General features: G+C 50.9%; 1 protein-coding gene across 2 annotated transcripts in view; it reads right to left on the reverse strand.

Annotated features, from left to right (window-relative positions):
* Positions 1–19,264, reverse strand: part of CCDC12 (coiled-coil domain containing 12) — a 55,801-nt gene that overhangs the window by 11,715 nt on the left and 24,822 nt on the right. For both annotated transcript variants that reach the window (XM_010374764.2, XM_030936344.1), the window contains exon 2: positions 8,893–8,960. In XM_010374764.2, the coding sequence (XP_010373066.2) occupies positions 8,893–8,960 (68 nt within the window). The remainder of the gene's footprint in view (positions 1–8,892; positions 8,961–19,264) is intronic.

Genomic DNA, 19,264 nt, shown 5'->3' on the forward strand with positions numbered 1-19,264 from the left:
CAGGGCAAGACTCCGTCTCAAAAAAAAAAAGAAAGAAAGAAATAGTAACAAAACAGGAGCAAGCAAAACAAAGCGTTCTATATACACACAATCCTGGCAGCATAATTCGTAATAGCTATGACACCTCTGGGATCTCTTCTGGCAGAGTGCCCTAGAGAGGCCTAAAGTACTACCAGGCTATGAGGGCAAAGGACAATTTAGTAGAGGGATGTTTTTATTTGGTGGTTGATATTTTCTTTAGAACACTCAATGGCGGGCTTTGCAGCAAATGAGACTTTTAAAGAGACCAGTGGCTTCCCCACTTGTGGCAGAGGAGACTGTGCTCCAGCTGTCACCCAGTAAGGCAACTGTGGACCCACACTGAAGAACAGGTACAGTGTAAGGCAATAAAACCTCCCTTCCCTTCTCTTATCCAGCCCACCCCAAGCCTCCTGTCCTTCTGGCCTAAGAGGACAAGGTCTATTGGAACACATGACACAAGAAGTGACCATGGACAGGACAGGGCCACATCACAGCCCCAGGGGGTGGACAGGCCTCTAAGCAAGACCTGGCAAATGTGTCCTCAGCAGGCTTTCGGAAAAGGAGTGGGAGCTCCTTTGTGCCACCACCTGAAACCACAGGCCAGAAAGCATGAGATAATGCGCCCTCCCCAGTAGGGGCAGCCTCCACACATGGCCTCTCAGAGGCCACCTCTCGAGACCACCCTTCCACAGAGGAAGAGATTGTCACTGACATTTTCTCAATATGGAAAACAGTCCGGAAAGATTATCCGAGGTGCCAGAGCTGAAGGAAGAGCCGGAGGCAGAATCCACACCCTGCTCTCTGGCCTAAGGGTGGACCCCATACCAGCTTCCTGCATCTGGCTCCTCAGGGACCAGCAATCACGGTAGAGAAGCTACCTGATGCAGTGACTGGGGTCTGGCCAGGGCTGCAGGTGGCTCTGCCAGGGCTCTGGGCACTCAAGTGTTCCTCAAAGGAAAAACTCCTGCAGCCTGCCCCACAGTGGAGTTCAGCCTACAGTATCACCCTGGAAACTCCCTCCCTCAACAGGAGCCCAGCCTCTCAGCTCTCCCCATTGCCAGAAGAAGCCTTCCTCAGCCCTAAAAATTACAATTTTAGGTCACATGTCTTAGAGGCAGGAGCTTCAGAAGTAGTATAGTCAAGCCCTTGCCTTAAAAACAAGGAGGCCGGAGAAGCCAGAGCTGGCTGGGGATGAGATCTGTATGGGAGCCCTCACCAAGACCGATCAACAGCTATGGCCACGTATTCGCACCAAGGCCTACCCAAAGGCCCCCGAAGAACGGCTTATAAACAGCCAACAGCTGTTCCAGGCAATGACCAGGGCTGAGTGTTAGTTAAATGAGGCCCCTGCCCTGCCGAAGCTGCCATCACATCTGCATCATGTGGTCTGCACCCACTCTCATCCTGGATGCTGCAGAACCTAACCAAGGTGCTCTACATTGACAAGTTGAACTTTGCACCCATCCCACCTGAAAGCCCATAGCTAGTGGGTACTTAAGGCATTAGAAAAAACTGGTATGCCAAAAACAAAACGAAAAAACCCAGGACTAAAAAGTAAATCATGGTACTCTCAAAGAAATATTAAGCTGCCATAGATAATTTCATGAAAGTATATTTACCAAAAGACAGTCATGACACGGCACATGAAAAAAGGTTACAAAACAGCATGATATGCACAGATACATGTTGATCTGTAGTTTCTAAGTTTTCTACAATCAGAAAATCTATAATTTATGTAAATATCAATTTAATTTTTTTTTTTTTTTGAGAGGGAGTCTCACTCTGTCACTCAGGCTGGAGTGCAGTGGCACAATCTTGGCTTACTGCAAGCTCTGCCTCCTGGGTTCACGCCACTCTCCTGCCTCAGCCTCCTGAGTAGCTGGGACTACAGGTGCCCGCCACCACGCCTGGCTAATTTTTTGTATTTTTAGTAGAGACGGGGTTTCACCGTGTTAGCCAGGATGGTCTCAATCTCCTGACCTCGTGATCTACCCGCCTCAGCCTCCCAAAGTGCTAGGATTACAGCCATGAGCCGTACCTGGCCATAAATATCAATTTAAATTTTAAAACAGGAAAGGAGTAAATGTTTATGGCAGATGAGCTAAGCCCCAAAGGGCCCATAAGGTGAGAAGTGGATTGGCCACATTGGCCATGCAGGGCCCAGATGTTGGGGGACAGGGACCTGCATAGCCCATTGCCCCTCACCCTCCCTGGCCCAATCGAGCCCACAGACCACTCTGGGACAGTGGATGGTGCTCAACCCCAACAGGCTGCCCTGAGCGGCAAACCACCAGCAGCCACTGTACTCTGCCAAAAAAAGACTCTTTTCCCCACACAGGGAGGGGTCTCCGTGGCAGCTCCAGTCCCTTTCAAAAGTTGGAGGATTTTAGCCAAGGAAATTTCACCCAAGTCGCTTCACCTGCCTGGACTGTGGTTTCTTCACCTATAAATGCAGATCACATTGAGTACCAGAACAGAGGTGAAGATTTTCTAAGAGGAGCTTTGGAAGCGAGATCAGGACACACAAGATATCATGACTTAATGCACAAAGAAAGGATTCAGCTGTGCTCCTACCCCACCCTACCCAGAAGGCAGGTGCCCAGTGCCAGCACACGGTGAGTCAGCTTCACCATATTCTTTAAACCAGTTTTCTCTTGATTCATTCTCCCACATTTCCAGGCCTATTCCTGAGAAACAGGGTCAGGAAAAATGAGGCGGTGGTGGGTCTCTCTGCTGCTGTTTCAGCAGGAGATCTCCACTGCCTGTGACTGGGACATCACCAGATGTAAACATCCTCTACAGCGGGACTGAAAGAACTCGGGAGGCATGATGGGAGCCGCCCTGGTTGGTACCACTAAAGTGGAGCAATGTATGCAAAATCAAGCTGATGTCATGGATCAAACAACCATGATCTGTGACACATCCTGGTGTGTGGAAACCATCACCAGGGCCCAGCACGCAGAGGCCTGGCATTGGCTGGACTCAAGGGTTTGGGCACTGGGCCAGGGCTGGGCCAGGGCTGGGCCTTAGCTGGGGTGGGAAGTCTCTCCACGAGAGGGTCAAGCACACATTGAGCTGGGGAACAGATTTTCCATCTCTGAAGAAGGAAGGCTAGTGACCTCATTTCTTTTGTAGTATGTGACACCTAGCCCCAGTCAAACAACTATCTCTGGTGGTAACCGACTGCTCCAGCGGTGTGCAGACCTCCATACAAAGCCACGGGGAGGTGGCGGCTGTGGAGGTTGGGAGTTCGGGACTTGCTTGTTCAGGCACTTTCTGGCATAGGAGGAGGCAAGTGCTCCTGGTTAAATGCCTCCTCCCTTCTCCTCCCACCTGTCAGCCCCAACCCAACAGTCCATCCATCCCACAAGACAGGGTGGCAATGGCTGTCAGCCACAAACCCTGCCCTAGGCATGCCTCCATGGCACACATCAGCCAACCTCCCATCACGAAGAAGTGACGGACAGCTCAAAAAAAAAAAAAAGCAGCTGACACTGACATGAACACCCCTGAATATCCTCTTCCATGGGCCAGCCTTCCAGGGCACAATTTATCTGGGCAGTACACAGGGGGCTGGGGGAAGGGAGTTGCCTTAGAGATGAGTCATCCACGCCTCTACAGAGTTAGCTACAACAAGGCTGGCAGAGACAGGGAAGAGTCAGATCAGAGAAGAAGGGCCCATCTAGGGGTAGGAATGCATCCTTTCTTCCCACAGAGCCTGGGATGGTCGAGCTGCTGGAGCTCACGCCCACCCAATGGGGATTTGGTTGTATGGGGATGGGACAGCATTTATCCTAGGAGAGTAATACAAATTTTAAAAAGGAATCTGCACTGATTTCTATCAAAATCCCAGCAAGCTTTTTTTTTTAATAGATATTAACAAGCTGACTATAAAATACATAAGGAAAAGCAAAGGAACTGTTAGAACAGCTAAAATAATTCTGAAAAGGTCTCCTCAGGCACTGGGGCAGGAACACACGCAGGCAGGCGGGTGACTCTTTAGGATGGCTGGTGAGGGGCAAGGTCCTGGGGTGGCTCCCTCCAATCCTGTTGGATTTTCATTTATTTAGCCACAAACCCTGGCCCTACAGTGTATCTGGTTAGACAAATGAATCTGCAAAAGGAGGCCACTCAGCTTATTTCCAAGGACTATCTAATGCAGCAAATAAGCGAGGCTGTACAAAGTGGTTCCTAATCACAAACTTCTAGGTCACGTTTGTTTATTTCTACTCCCATCCATTGCCTCACATTTCCCCCAACTGTTGCCTTATTTGCAAAGCTGGCACATGCTTTATGTAGAAGTTACTTCTGCCTTTTCCAGGAGTGTCCAGAGTCCTTTCACTCTCTCAGGAGGACCTCAGGGTGCCTTCCTTCTGTCCAGAGCCCCAGCACTAGCTGAGCAAACAGGTATGGCATTTGCTCTGTTCATCAGGTGAAGCAAGTTTTATTCCATTTTTTTTCCGCCTTTGGTTGAAGATTCTGAGGCTCACTGAGGCAATGTGACTCGCCCAGGGTTAGAGAATTAATAACTGGCAGGGCTTGGCCTCAAACCTGGGAACCGCTTCCAAAGCTAGACCTTGCTCCATCTGTCTAGGTCCTTTCATCTCAGGGACTGCTGCTGAACCAAGAATCTAAAGCATGATGAACTAGCTACATCAATATATGGAACTGACCACCAGGCAAGGGACACTGAGTGACCTGGAGGGTAACTGAGGCAGATGGACCCTGCTCTCTGTCCGCTAATGGGACATAGGGAGCCGAGACACTCACAGGCAGCAGGCCCTGGGGTCATCCAGTCATTAGAGTTCAGAGCTGAGTGGCAGTGTGGGATGGAATGACTCACGGAGGAATACTGGTCAGGGCATAAGAGGAGAAACTAGGGAAGAAGGAGAAGAGGAGGGTGCCACCTCCATTTCCCTGTAGGGCCTGGGTCAGGCAGCATCAGAGACAACTCAGCCTTTCCCATCCAGGTTGGGCCCTGGGTCTTAGATGCAAATCTGTTTAACTCCCTTGGTGTCACTCCTGAGATGGTGAGGGGGTCAGACTGGAAGGGGCCCCCAGGGACACTGACACTGTGCAAAGGAGAGTTGGCGTGATGTCTGTTCATGCCTCCCCAACAACAGGCTATACCACCCACCCTTCCACACTGCCGATTCATGCCTCTGGACCTTTGCCACCCAAACCCCACCATCTGGATTCCAGACTTAAAAGGCATGTTCTCCATAAGGCCTTGTCCCACTGAAGGCAGGACAGTGTTAGCTGAAAGCACCTCAGAGTGGGCACCACACTCCTCTCAGCACACTCCAGAATGGCTGGTGTCAGCAGGGCTTCCCACCTGGCACCTGGGCTCAACCCAGAGTGACCGTGACTGAAGTAGGCTGTTCTCGCCTCCCAGCAGCCGAGGAAGGATGCTCACTGGCGAATGGCCTCAGGGGTCATCCCTCCAATGGAATGGAAGGTCACTTCTTTCTCCCCAGTGCCAAAGGAGGCTGTAGCAGGGACTATGGCCTAGGGGGTTCTCTGGAATCAGCTCCCAATCCATAAGCATCCTGCGTGAGAGCCCCTTTCCAGACTTGGGGTACAAACAAAAAGCAAGATCCTCCTCCCTGGGATGGACACAGCCTCTGCTACATCCTGTTCTTCCTGGAAAGTCCATCATCCCCAAGCCCTGGACCCTGCAGTTTAAAGTTAAGTCCATGGGGTCTGGCCCTCTGTTAGGGCAACCAATGTTCTAATCTGCCTTCCTAAATAACCCAAGCAAGCCCTCTGCTCTGGGGATCTGTTAAAGTCAGAAGAGTCTGTTTTTCTCTGGGGCCTACAAATACAGGCACAACTCCTTGGTAAGGCTAGGCTTCCTGGCAACCAAAGGAGTGACCAAGTGGCAGGCCCTGTCAGGTACAGGATGCTAGAAGTCCACCAGCCCAAAGTCTCTAGAAGGACAGCCCTGAAAGCCAAGCTCCCAACGACTGGGAGGCAAACCCGTTCCACCACACTCCACTGCCTCAAAAGAGGCCAGATGAGAGCAAATCAGAAGAATATGATGAGCTGAAGCAGAACCCAATTCAATGTCCAGCATGGTTGGTCCCTGGGCTGCAGTGAGAACACAAAACAGGGCCTTGCACCTGCCCAGCTCAGTGGGCTCAGGACGGGGCCTCAGAGCAGGTCCTGTGCTCCACTACAAATGACCTGTAAGACATAACACGGAGCAGGTCCTCACGTGGCAGGGCCTCTTTTATCTAGAACTCACTGACAGGAGCCTGGAACTACACATGCCCTTTGGTTTTCTCCCACTGTTTTCATTATGGTATATCTCAGGCACACAAAAAAGTTCGCAGAATAACCTAACACATGTACTCACCTCCTGCAGAGTCAATAAAAGCAACATTTTGCCATATTCAAGACAGGTTTGTTTCCCTTTTTTTTCTTTTGTTACAACAAAACCACACATCACTGGCCTCGCCCAGTGGCTCACACCTGTAATTCCAACACTTTGGGAGGCTGAAGTGGGTGTTGCCTGAGCTCAGGAGTTCGAGACCAGCCTGTGCAACCTGGTGAAACCATGTTGTTTTTATACCAAAAAATTAGCTGGCAATGGAGGTGCGCACCTGTGGTCCCAGCTTCTTGGGAGGCTGAGGTGGGAAGATCGCTTGAGCCTGGGAGCCACCTGGAGGTTGCAGTGAGCTGAGATCACACCACTGCACTCTAGCCTGGGTGACAGAGTAAGACCCCCATCTCAAAAAAAGAAAAAAAACATCACACATCACAGAGCCTTTCCCTAATCCTGTTTCCTCCTTGCTTCCCCAGGCATCAATCGGCGGCATCACTCCTCATGCACGCGTTTACACTTCTGCTTTTGCTTTCTTGGGAGCACCTGACACCTTACCACACACCTGCTTCTTTGCTAACAGCCTGTCTCCCTCCAGAAAATGTCAGTTCCATGAGGGCAGGGGCTGTACTTTGTCCACTGTTGCCTTCCAGGGGCCCACAATGGTGCCTTGCACAGAGCAGATAACCAATAAAGTCAGTACTTGTCAACTGAGAAACATACATATATCATTTTGTGTTCCTAAATTTGATATAAATGTTCCTGCCCTGTATGCCTCAATTCTGAAACCTGCTTTTTCCTTCACTCGACACCATGTTTGAGATTCACAACCACATGGTTCAGCATTCAAGCCTCTTACTGTATGACACACCCACCCACATGCTAAACCAGTAACCCTTCTTTCTCATCGAGGAGCGGGAGAGGTGGGAATAAGAGAAAAAACCACCAGCAAATCAAAGCCCAGAATCTGGAACTCAGGCTCCAGCCAGAGTTCCAGTTTTTGAGAACCTAAGAACAAACCAGAAGACCAAAGGGCCTCTAATACGTAGTTACCACAGAATGGGGACAACTATGCCAGCACCCACCCATAAAGCCACATATGTTGGGGTCACCTGGCAAAGGAGCAACTAACTGGCCTTTGTCTTCCCATCTCACCATCCAGGGACCTTCAAGAGGTGGGGGCTAAGGCCCAACAAAAAGCCCCAGGCCCAGTGGCAGCAGACCCACTCAGCGTTTAGCATCACCAGCCTCTCAGCATGGAGCTGGTAGCATGTCTGAACCCGAGTAGGGGGCATGGACTCTGAAGACCTCTCAGGATGGTGTGATAACACTTCGTAAACAGTGTCTGTGATTGTTCCTGATTACAAAGGCAGAGATGAGGCCCGCATGTGGGGAGGTTCTACTCATACTGGTGAAGGTGAAAAAAGGCTGTGGCATTAGGAAAGTCTGCTCTGGTGTGACCGCCCAGCTTCCTCTGAAGAGCATTCCCTCCCCTCCTGCTGCCCCTATGCAAAGCAGAGCCTAAGCGCATCAAGAGATACACCCCTGTGCCTGAAGGAAGCTGCTCAGAGCAAAGGAAATCAAGGCAACATGTCCAGAAAGACACATAGTTTGACCCCAGGAAGAGAGCCCCAGCTCAGGGCTAGGCATGGGAGGGAGGACATGAGACCTCTGGAACTGCTGACACGGGAGTGGTAGTCAGACACTCTGTTCACAAAGATCAGCAGCACAGCTCTGCCTTGCCCCACCCCACACACTGGTTCCAGCAACAGTTTCCAGGGTCCAGCTTTTTGGGAGGCAAAGCAGCATCTGAGGCTCTGTGGAGGCTGCAGCCCTCAAGACTGCGGGGGAAGATCTTGTGCCTGCAATCACGAGGGAAGGGTACCCAAGACCCTCATGTGTGCTGTGTTTAGGCAACTTAAGTGGACCCAACCAGATGACAGTATTCGACAAAATAAGATAAATACTACAGAGAGAAATGAAGCCAGAGGGGCACAGAAAAATGAGAAAGGCGCCCTTTGAGCTGAATGCTATGTGAAGACCCAGACATCAAAGGTGTAGGAGAGATGACAAGGACCTCCAGGATGGACAAAAGACTGGTCAGGAAATGCTGAGTGCCCAGGGGTGGCAAGGGCCGACCACAAAGGGCTCTGGCTAGAGGGAAACAGAGGAGGCTGGACGAGGCCAGATAACCCAAGCAGAGCTTCACATGCCAGGTACAGAAGGGGCACTTACTCAGCAGGCAACGGAGAACCATGCCACGAAAGGTGTATAAGGAGGGTAAAACGGCATAATGTAAGGGCTAGAAAGAAAATGCTGGGGGTTGAATAACAGCCAAATAGAAAATGAGGGAAAGGAGGGAGAGAAGGCCTCAACAAGGGCCTTCTGAGATGTTGAGATTTTAAGGTCTGAACAAGACAGCCATGGCAGAAAGAAGAGGGGAGGGAACAGGGCAGACACTGAACACAGTTGGGAGGACCCAGAGACTGGGAGACCGATGAGTGCTGGAGGAGAGAGCAGAGCCTGAAGCTGCACATGGGCATTACCTGTGCTTCTCGCCTTCTTCCTCCTCTTCTCTGAGATGCTTGGTCTTTGGCTCCCCATCTTCCTTGTCCTGCAAAGAAAGGGAGAAAACCACCAGCTCAGTTGAAAGCTCTTACTTCCAGTCCACACGGCCCAGGGAGCTAAAGAACAGGACATCTCAGAAGAGGGACACCTGGCAGGGCCCAGGCTGGTGTCCCAGACTCCAAGCAGGGTACATGCCTGCTGCATCTCACAGGCGCAAGTGGAGCCTCACTGCCTGTGCAGAATTTAAAAATCCGTAACTCTTGGCCAGATGCGGTGGCTCACGCCTGTACTCCCAGCACTTTGGGAGGCTGAGGTGGGCGGATCTCGAGGTCAGGAGATCGCAACCATCCTGGCAAACACACAGTGAAACCCCATCTCTACTAAAAATACAAAAAAAATTAGCCGGGCGTGGTAGCAGGGCGTGGTAGCTGGTAACCTGTAGTACCAGCTACTCAGGAGGCTGAGGCAGGAGAATGGCATGAACCTGGGAGGCGGAGCTTGCAATGAGCCAAGATCAAGCCACTGCACTCCAGCCTGGGTGACAGAGTGAGATTCCATCTCAAAAACAACAACAACAAAAAATCTGTAACCACAGCCCAGTCCCAGGTACCTGGTAGCCCTTAGAGAACACTCGCAGAAAGAGCTGGATGGCTTTAGGTGGTGAGAAATGCAGCCACTTGGTGCCATGGAGGGGCCACGCTGGCAGGCCCCCAGTACCTTCATGGGTCTAGATGGAAACACCTGCTAAGCTAGGGAAGACTGGGGGAAGAAGTCACCAGCAACCAGGGCAGGATGAGAGCTTGGGCCTCCTGAGACACCTTTCAGGCCAGAGTCCTCTCCGGAAATACCTATTTGGTTTGCTTTAGAAGTAACATGAACAAGGACCAGACTTGTAACAAGACACTGCCTAGGCCTGTGCTATATTCAGGGAGACAGAGGCAAGGGGAATTAGTTTGAAGTTTCCATGAAAATTTTCTTAATCTGGTTCTTCTGACTTCCCACCAACTGCACCTCTTTTTTAAGTCTAGAGAGTCATGTTCATCTCAACCTTGACATGTTATGCTTGTTCTCAGGTGCACTGAGGGTCACAACAGAAAGAAACTGCCTTACTGCTTCCACCTGCAGCAGAAAATGTCTTCCTGGACTTTCTCCCTTATTATGTGATTACCACTGTTAGGTCAGCCTGCCTGTGGACAAACTGACACAGGGTGTGTGTGCCCATGTGCAAATTCGTGTGACCACATCTCGGGCCCAGGGCATGCACTGAGAGGTCCCAAGACAGAGCTGTCGTGGGTCTCCCTGCATGCTAGGTTGGCACTCCAGAAGGTGACAATGTGTACTTCACTATGGCAGTGTCCTGCCTTCGACTCTCGCAGAGCAGTGTTCTGAGAGAGATCTGTGAGCTCCTTCAGTAGGGAGCCTGCTCTGATGGACACAGAATGAGCTGGAGCCTGCATATAAATTATAAGTAAAACAGCTGCTTGAACTACCTTTCCTAGAATGTTTATTTATGCCATTGACAACTGCCTTCCTAAGAATGGCATCTGCTTTATGTGACGACTGCAGGCATCGACCAGACCCTGCCATTCCTTGGCCACACAACCTCTGGGGAGCAGACTACCAAAACTAGATTGGAGGCCTGGCCCAGAGAAAGGCTTCTGTCGTGTGAACAGATCAAGACGCCCCCCACCCCAACTCAGGGCGGCTCATCTCATGGCAATGAGGCAGCGGGAACAAAGTAACTGACCAAGTGACAGCAGCTACATGAGAGAGGTCAACATGGAACATGGTTCCTGGGGGAAGGGTGAGGGGTTTCCTACTGAGAGATGGGCTGGGCAGAATTGGGTGATACAGGATAACGGGACAGGAGTGGGAAGGGCATTCCCGGTGGGAAGCAGAACTTGAACAAAGGCAGGGTGTGGTCTGAAGAGCATGCAGGTGACTGGGGCTGGGGGAGGGGGTGACGATGATTGCCAGGTAAGACAGTCAAGTCGGCCAAACACAGAGGGCTCTGGCCAGTGTTCTTAAGCAATGGAGAGGCCGAGGAGAGACTGGGGGGAGTCTACCGACCCCTGCTGGGCAAGGCAGGCCCTGGGGTGGACAGGCAGATGCTTGGTGATGGTCAAAGAGGGAAGGGAGAACAGAGTATAAGTGCTTCACTGAGAAACAAATCAGGATTCTCCAAATGGCTCCCAGGGCTGCTGGGACCTGGATGGGGCTTCCACAGGAGCCTTGCTGGCACATGCAGCCCTCCCTAAAGACTAGCCGATGAAGCAAGACAGAGCCTGCACATTCTAGCAAAAAATTTCTTCCCGACTCCCAACCAGCGGACACCCTGAAGGCTACTCCCTGAAGTGCCTACCTCAGGGGAAGTAGTGGCAGACACCTGCCCTGGGTAAGGGCAGAGAAGGAAAAGCAGACAGGGCTCTTCTTTCCCCACAGTGGGCTGGTGGGGCAAGACCCCCCAGCCACAAAGGAAGACTCCTTTCCAAAGGGGTTCTGTTAACCTGAACCACCTGGCAGAAGTAGGCGGGGACTACGGGAAAGTGTCCAGCCTTTGGGAGGAGTGCTTTGCAAATACCATGCCCTTTCTCAGCTCTCAAGCAAGGTCAAACAGCTGCCACCACCCTCCTGGAGCCACAGAGACATTCAAGTGCCTCAGCAAAGGCCAAGTTATTCATTAATAAATGAGAAAACACCCAACTATCTAAATGACTTTTAAAAATGCCCAGCAATCTGGCGAGTGGGGTGCAGCACTAGCTCTGCAGATGGCATGAGGTTAAAAATGACCCCAGCCTGGGATGCTGTGCTAAGAGCAGGGGCTCAAAAAAGATAAAGATCCACATACTGTGGCAGAAGGAGGTGAACAAATGAACAGGCCACATAAGTGGGAGAGACAAGGTGTACCTCAGCCTTCCTGACAAAGAGTGATTCATAAATAGGATAATGGGCATTCATGGGAACGAAAATCGCTTTTGGTGACACTGGCCTGAATTACAAGATACGGCCCCTTGCTGCCTGGAACAGTGGAGGGAACAGCAGACCACTTGAAACTCACCCCTACCCGAGAGACTCAAAGCGCCTCAGACCTGGAGGGCTTGCAGGATCACCCATTCTAGATCCTCAATTTAACCCATGGGAAAACCTGGGAAATGGCAGTCAGGGAAAAGGAAAAGATTTGTCCAAAGTCACAGAACCCATCAGCGGTAGCTGCAAGTCTGCCTCCAGGTCGTCCTGATGCCTGGCCCTCGTTCTTGCCAAGGAGACGAGAGAGAGGCTATCAAGAGTGGAAGAGTGGTGCCGAGTTTCTAAAGAGCTCTGATTCTACCCGCCTCTCCTGCGCTCCCCACACAGTTCAGACCTGGCCCCAGTGCTCAGATACGGCCACAGCCAGCCCAAGTCCAAGCCTAGGCCCTGCTGGACACTCAGTAGGAAAGCAGGCAGGACCTTAGGTGCACAGCCTCCCCCGGAATCTAGAGACACTTCGCTCACCCTGAGACCTTTAAATCAGACTCAACGCCTCACCACCCCCACTCCCCACCTCACACCCTTCCCAAATCTTGCCATCTTCTCCCTCCTTCCCAATCCCTAGTCTCCTCTACCACCTCCTTAGCTCCCCACCACAACCAAGCCCCCAGCCATTCCCCTCCACCCTTGCCTGCCAGCCAGCCTTCCCCTCTACTCTGGAGAATACAGCTGCCTCCTGCATTTTTCCCTCTTTCTCCAACCTATTTCCCCTAAGTCTCTCTCCATCTTATCAATCCACACATTCCTGGCCTCCTCTTCAAAGATACTGGTCAGACCACACTGCACCTCTGCTCAAAGCTCTCACCGGGTCTCCATACCCCCAGGACAATAGCCATTCATCTCAACTTCACATCTGCTCTGTCCAGAACACTCTTACACCCCACATTTTGTCTCAAATCATGAAATACCTACCCTGATAACCCCCAAGAAAACACACCATCTGGCCAGTCCTAGAGGCCGGGTCAAAGGCCACCTCCTCAAAGCAGCCTTCTAAGATTCCCAGGCAAAGGAATCCTCTGGGCCTACCCAGTACATATCAGGGTCTGACCGTAGGCCCAGGGCACAGGCCTGTGGCCATTCCTGTTCACAGTTGGCTTTACTACCCCTTCCCTTTAAGAACCTCTCAGCACGGGGCATCTTCTAGCGCACCTCAAGGCCTAGCCCAGAGCCTGGGCTAAACAACCTTCAGAAACTCTACCAATTGAACTGCTACCCTCTTCACCAACTCCAGAAGAGTAAACCTCAGGAACGCTGATGGCTGGAGGGCAGGAGAGTCATGACCTGGGCTGGGGCCCTCTCCATAGCCTACTTGCCTATTAATGGACGTACTTCCACATTTCTCACCCCTGCCCACATCTCCACGCCTAGACCTTGCACCTATGCCCTCACCTCGTCCCAGAGCCTTCAGGAGGAAGAAGCCTTTGAGGAAGGATTTCAGGGGGTCTCAAATACAGCCCTGCTCAGGACAGAGTCTGACTGACCTGTTTCCTAATGTTTGAAATCCTTTTTATCAGGGACAAAACTTACAAATAAAATTAGAGCTGTGCAGGGTTGGTATTATTTCTTTCTTAAATGTTCAACAAGACTTCAATGAAGCAATCTTGGCCTGAAGTTTTCTTTGGGAAAAGATTTTAGTTATAGTACTGTACAGATTTTCTATTTCTTCTCCAGTCAGTGTTATTAATTTATGTCTTTCAAGATGTCTGTTTCACCTAAGTTACTGAATTTACTGGCACAAAGTGACTTATATTGTTCTCTCAATAGCTTTTCAATGTCTATAAGATCTGTAGTGATGTTCACTGATATTGCTTATTTGTATCATTTTTCTTTATCAGACCAGCTAAAGGTTTACCAATTGTGGCACATGCCTCCATCTCATCTCCTCAGACTTGGTGTTTCAACAATGGGTTTGCTCCTCAGTCTCCTCTCTCCGGAAGGACCCCTCACTGGATGAGTACACCTGCCTCTGGATGGCACATGAAGCGTGGGGGCAGCATCAATCCACACTGCTGTCTGAATGTAGTACCACTGCTAGAAGCAGGTCAATCAACAACCAGACCTACAGGAGGAGGGAGGAAGAAGAGAGGCTGTTCTATGTCCTCCTGTTGTCCCTTCCCACCCACAGTAAGATGAAGATCTCTCTTTCCTTGCTCCCCCCAGTCTCCTTTGTGGGCTAGGTCTACCTTGGGCACAAAGATAAAATAAGAACCCTGTCCTCAAGAATCTCAAGTCTACTCAAAGGAGCAGACTTAGAAAATGTAACTGTGCCATGAGTAGCGAGGAAAGCTTTACTAAATATCTCGTACACTTAGGGAATTAGCAAGGGATAGGCGTTGCTAGGGAAGGAAGTAATCCTTAAACTCAATTCTAAATGCCCGCTGGGGGATTACGAGCCGGCTAAAGAAGACAGAGCATTCCTGGGAGTGGTAACTGCCTACAAAGACATGAGAGCGAAGCAACAGCACTGTCACAGCTTGCAGAGCAGACGCACAGAGCTGGCCCAGCCTCACCTGATGGTGTCAGGGGCAGGGCTCACAAGGCATTCCTCCAGCGCCGTGGGCATGAGGGCTGACACCCTGAACGGGCACTGTGGTAGCCTACAAGATGTGTCATGGGAGGAAAGGGGAAGACCAGAAGTCAGGTGAGATCCTCCACTCCCAGCCTGGACCTGCCCCAGCCTGCTGCTGTTTGTGTGTCTGTGTTTGGGAGGGGGGTTAAGGTTAAAATGAGGGCTGGGAACTGTCACTGAGGGCAAGTGTGCCGAAGCAGGAGGACTTGAGCTCAAGGGATAAGGAATAAGCCTCTCCCTCTTCCTAAGACTTCCCAAGGACTCAAACTTTTAGGAGCTGCTGCCTAGAGCTCTCCCTTCCAGAAGGAAATAAGGGAAGCAGGAAAGGATTGAGAGAGAGACATTCAACTTCTCATGTAAGGTCTTCCCACCCTTCTTGAGCTTCCTGAAGAAGCTAGAGACTCAACTCATAGGTACAGAAACACTTTCCAACCCCCAGGTGACATGCCTCATTAGCTCTGAGTACACCTGCTATGATGTCCATGGGAAACTGCCCTCTGTTCAACAGTTAAGAGAATAAGGCCTCAAAATCCCAGCCCCCTAAGAAGAGGTCAAACTGGCCCCACTTTGAGCCTTTCCAGTTCTGATTTGGGCCCGGGGAAAAAAATCAAAAGAGATGGGCACATAGTGCCTGAAGGTGACAGGAAGAGACAAACAATGTTGGGGCAAACTTGGCAGGCTCCCCAGTATCACCTTGTGCCCATCCTCAGGTCCAGTGCAGCCCCACGCTAGTGTGGAGGGACTTCCTGTTAGGTGTGGCCGCGGTGGCAGCTGTGTTCCAAGGGCACTTAGCAGGTAGGGCAGTCACCCGGAGTCTGACTCACCCTGAAGATGGAGTGATAAGAAGTCGGCTGAATACCACCATGCCTGGGACCAGAAACTGCACAGATCTCTACTGCCCAGAGACTGGGAGGGAGCAAGGGGGATAGACTCTGCTTCTCCTGGGCAGGCTGAGATCTCGTCAGGCTGCAAAGCTCCTCACTCTGGGTCCCCTGCACTCAATGTGCTGCTAGGATAACTTGATCCAAGCATCCACTTTATCTGCAGACCAGACCAAGAGTTCCTAGAGGGCAGACGTTTGTTGTTACCAGTTTGTACCCACAGGCCTGACACCAACTACAGCAGGCACAGCACAGTGGTGTACAGGAGCGGGGAAATCCCGGCTCCATTTCCTCTTGTCTGTGTGACCGTGGGCAAGTTATATGACCTGTCTGGCCTCAGTTTCCTCATCTACAAAAATGAGGATAATCATACTGACATCATATCACCATTACAAGAAGGAAATGATGGAGAAAAGCCTGCAGGTTAGGGAGACGAAGCAGTCGAGCCTGAAGAGCAGGGAGAATCAGGCCAGGGCAGGAAGGAAAGGACTGCAGAAAAGCCAGTGGGGCACAGGCCCAGAACGGTGTGCCTCTGCAGAGGTCACGGTAAGCTTCCACGCCCATCATCCTTATCAGATGTTCTCAGCAATCCTGTGAGCAGACAGGGCAGTGCTGTAATACCTGCTTCACCAAGACATTAGAAGATGATGTCAGATGATCTGTGCAGTGAAGACAGATCTGATTCCCCATTCAGTGCTTCACCAAGAGTCAGCAGGAGCAGGTGGGGACGACCATCCAAGAGGCTGGGATTAGCTAAGAGTCACTGCTCTCCTGTGGGTTCTTGTGTTCCCTAAAGGCTTCTGAGCAGAGCAAGAACAAAGCGCTGAGCGGGAGGCTGGGAGAACAGCAAGGAGGCTAGAGATAAGGATTGGCGATAAGGACGGGAACTAGGTCAGTAGCCGTGGACTAGAACAAGGAGGTGCCTCAACACTGTGGGGAGTACAGGGAGGAGCAGAAACAACTGAGGTTCTGCTGCTGACTCACTGGGGGAAGGAAGGCGCCTTTGACAAAAAGGTGGTGGTGCTTAGGGGACAAAGAGAAAGGGTGCGGCAGCCTTCAGGCATTCTAACGGTGAGGCTTGATACCCAGGGCCTGACGAAGGCTGGCGCCAAGGGATAGCGCCTGTCAATGTGCCCTCAGCGGTGGAAATGAGGGCCTGCTCCACTCAGAAGACAGGCACGCCGGGCCCCACCATCCATATGGCACCTCAAGGCCCAGGCCACGGCATGCAGAGCCAGCAGCTCCTCGCCAGGCTCGTCATGCGGCCCTGCCCAGATATCCTATGTGTGTGTGTATCAGGAGTGTGGGGAGCCAGCCCAAGTCAACTCTGATCCTATTCTTGGTGCACATGCTCAAGGGAGGCACTAGAGAGCTCCTCCAGCAGACTTGATTAGTTGACAAATACTGACTGGCTCCCCCGTGCCAGATACTCCACGCTGGGTACTGAGGAGAAAGAGTAACGAGTAGGCACCTAGTGCCCACAGAACAGGGCAGGGATTCTTATCCTCGGTGAACAGATTCCAGAGGTCAATGACCAGACAGAAACACAGGTGGGTGTGAGAAGGTGAATCTTAGTGGATGAGAAATCTGGAGCTCTTCAGATTCTCAAGGGGATGGCGACCCACACGGGAAAAGGGAAGGTGTCAAAAGCCAGGGAAAGCAGTGAGGTTTTTTTTTTTTTTGGTGGCATAAGAAGTGTCTATGGAGGCTTTCCAAAGGAAGTGTCACCTTAAAGGATGAGTGGGAGTGGGGACAGAGGGACAGAGGGGGAAAGAGAGCAGAGGGAACAACTAGAACCATTAGTGTGCAAAGGGCCCCTCCCACTGCCCTGAGACTTCACCCACGCTGGCCCCAGCAGGAAATAACCTCTTGGAAGGTCACACAGAGGGCAAGGCAAAGACCAGTCCCTTCCCGTTCCTTCATATGCAGCCAGACTGGAAGTCTGGCCTGGCTCCAACCTCCCTCCAGGGTCCTTCCTGTAGGAGGCGCTGTGGTGTGCAGGAAGCCCCCGCCTGCAGCCCTGGACTGGGCAGGCGGTGGGAACATCAGGACACACTGCTTACCAGTGGTGGGAGGTCCCTGAGGCTCTGTCTCCTCCCCTATCAAAGTGGGGCTGGTGCTACTTTAGCAGGGGCATGTGAGGATTACACAAGACAATTTGGGTCCACCATGTGGTACAGGGCCCCACATGACCCTGCACCATGAAAAACTGCCTGCTGGCTGGGCGCGGTGGCTCATGCCTGTAATCCCAGCACTTTGGGAGGCCAAGGCAGGTAGATCACAAGATCAGGAGTTCGAGACCAGCCTGGCCAATAAGGTGAAAACCTGTCTCTACTAAAAATTAAAAAATTAGCCGGGCATGGTGGCGGGCATCTGTAGTCCCAGCTACTCAGGAGGCTGAGCAGGAGAATCGCTTGAACTCGGAGGTGGAGGTTGCAGTGAGCCGAGATTGCACCACTGCACTCCACCCTGGGCGACAGAGTGAGACTCCATCTCAAAAAAAAAAAAAAAAAAAAGAAAAGAAAAACTGCCTGCTGACATCTTGCAGTGTTTCAAGTCCTGCTGTCCATCAGTGATGGGCCTAATTCGAACCCTGGTTCTTGCTGCATCCCTCTTAGGGAACCAGGTGTTCCCTCTGTTCTCACTCACCCCTTGCCCTGACACGAAAACCAAGAAAGCACTTAACAAGAACTCAGGACCCAGGACCCAGCGCCCAGATCCACGCTGGGAAACAGAAGGCCTATTACTATTAGACCAACCAGAAGAGAAACTGATCTACATTTGCATTTTTTTGAGACAGGGTCTTGCTCTGTTGTCCAGCTGTCCAGGCTGGAATGCAGTGGTACAATCATAGCTTACTGCAGCCTGAAATTCCTGGGCTCAAGTAACCCTTCTACCTCAGCCTCCTGCATAGGAGTAGCTAGGACTACAGGGGCGTGCCACCATGCACTGGTTTTTTTTTTTTTTTTTTTTTTTTTTTTTTGGCGGGGGACGGTACAGACAGGGTCTAACTATATTGCCAAGGTTGGTTTTGAGCTCCTGGGCTTAAGTAATCCTCCTGCCTTGGCCTCCCAAAGTGCTGGATTATAGGCATGACCCACATGTCCAGCCCATTTTTTAAATGTAACAACATTCATGTGAATGGAGCACATTATCCTTTTCTGAAAGAGTTACTTTTTTTGGCCAAGTCTCTGTAGATACTAAACTTTTAATTTTTAAAAGTGAAGCTCAAATGGAAATAACCTGTGTCCATAAATGGATGAATGAGTAAAGAAAATTCAGTATATACACACAATGAAATACTATTCAGGCTTTAAAAAAAAAAAGAGGAAATCCCATCATTTGCAACAACATGGATGAATCTGGGGAACATTATGCTAAGCGAAATAAGCCAGGCTCAGAAAGACAAATACTGCACGATCTCACTTATATGTAGAATCTAAAACAGTAGAACTGGCCAGCTACTGGGATTACAGACCTGTAATCCCAGTAGTTTGGAAGGCTGAGGCGGGTGGATTGCTTGTGCCCGGGATTTCCAGACCAGCCTGGGCAACACGGCAAAATTCCGTCTCTACAAAAAATATAAAAAATTAGCTGGGTGTGATGGCACACACCTGTAGTCTCAGCTACCCAGGAAGCTGAGGTGGAAGGACCAACCAGCCCAGGAGGTCAAGGCTGCAGTGAGCTGTAATTGAACTACTGCACTCCAGCCTTGGCAACAGAGTGAGACCCCTCTCAAAAAAATTAAAAATTAAAATAAGAAAATAAAAAGTGGAATTCACCAAAATAGAGACTAGAAGGGTGGTTACAGAGGCTGCAGTTGTGGGGGAGGTGGAGAAAGGAAGATGCTGGTCAAAGGATACAAAATTCCAG

Source organism: Rhinopithecus roxellana, chromosome 1 (genome assembly GCF_007565055.1).
Source record: "Rhinopithecus roxellana isolate Shanxi Qingling chromosome 1, ASM756505v1, whole genome shotgun sequence".
Taxonomy (NCBI): Eukaryota; Metazoa; Chordata; class Mammalia; order Primates; family Cercopithecidae; genus Rhinopithecus; species Rhinopithecus roxellana.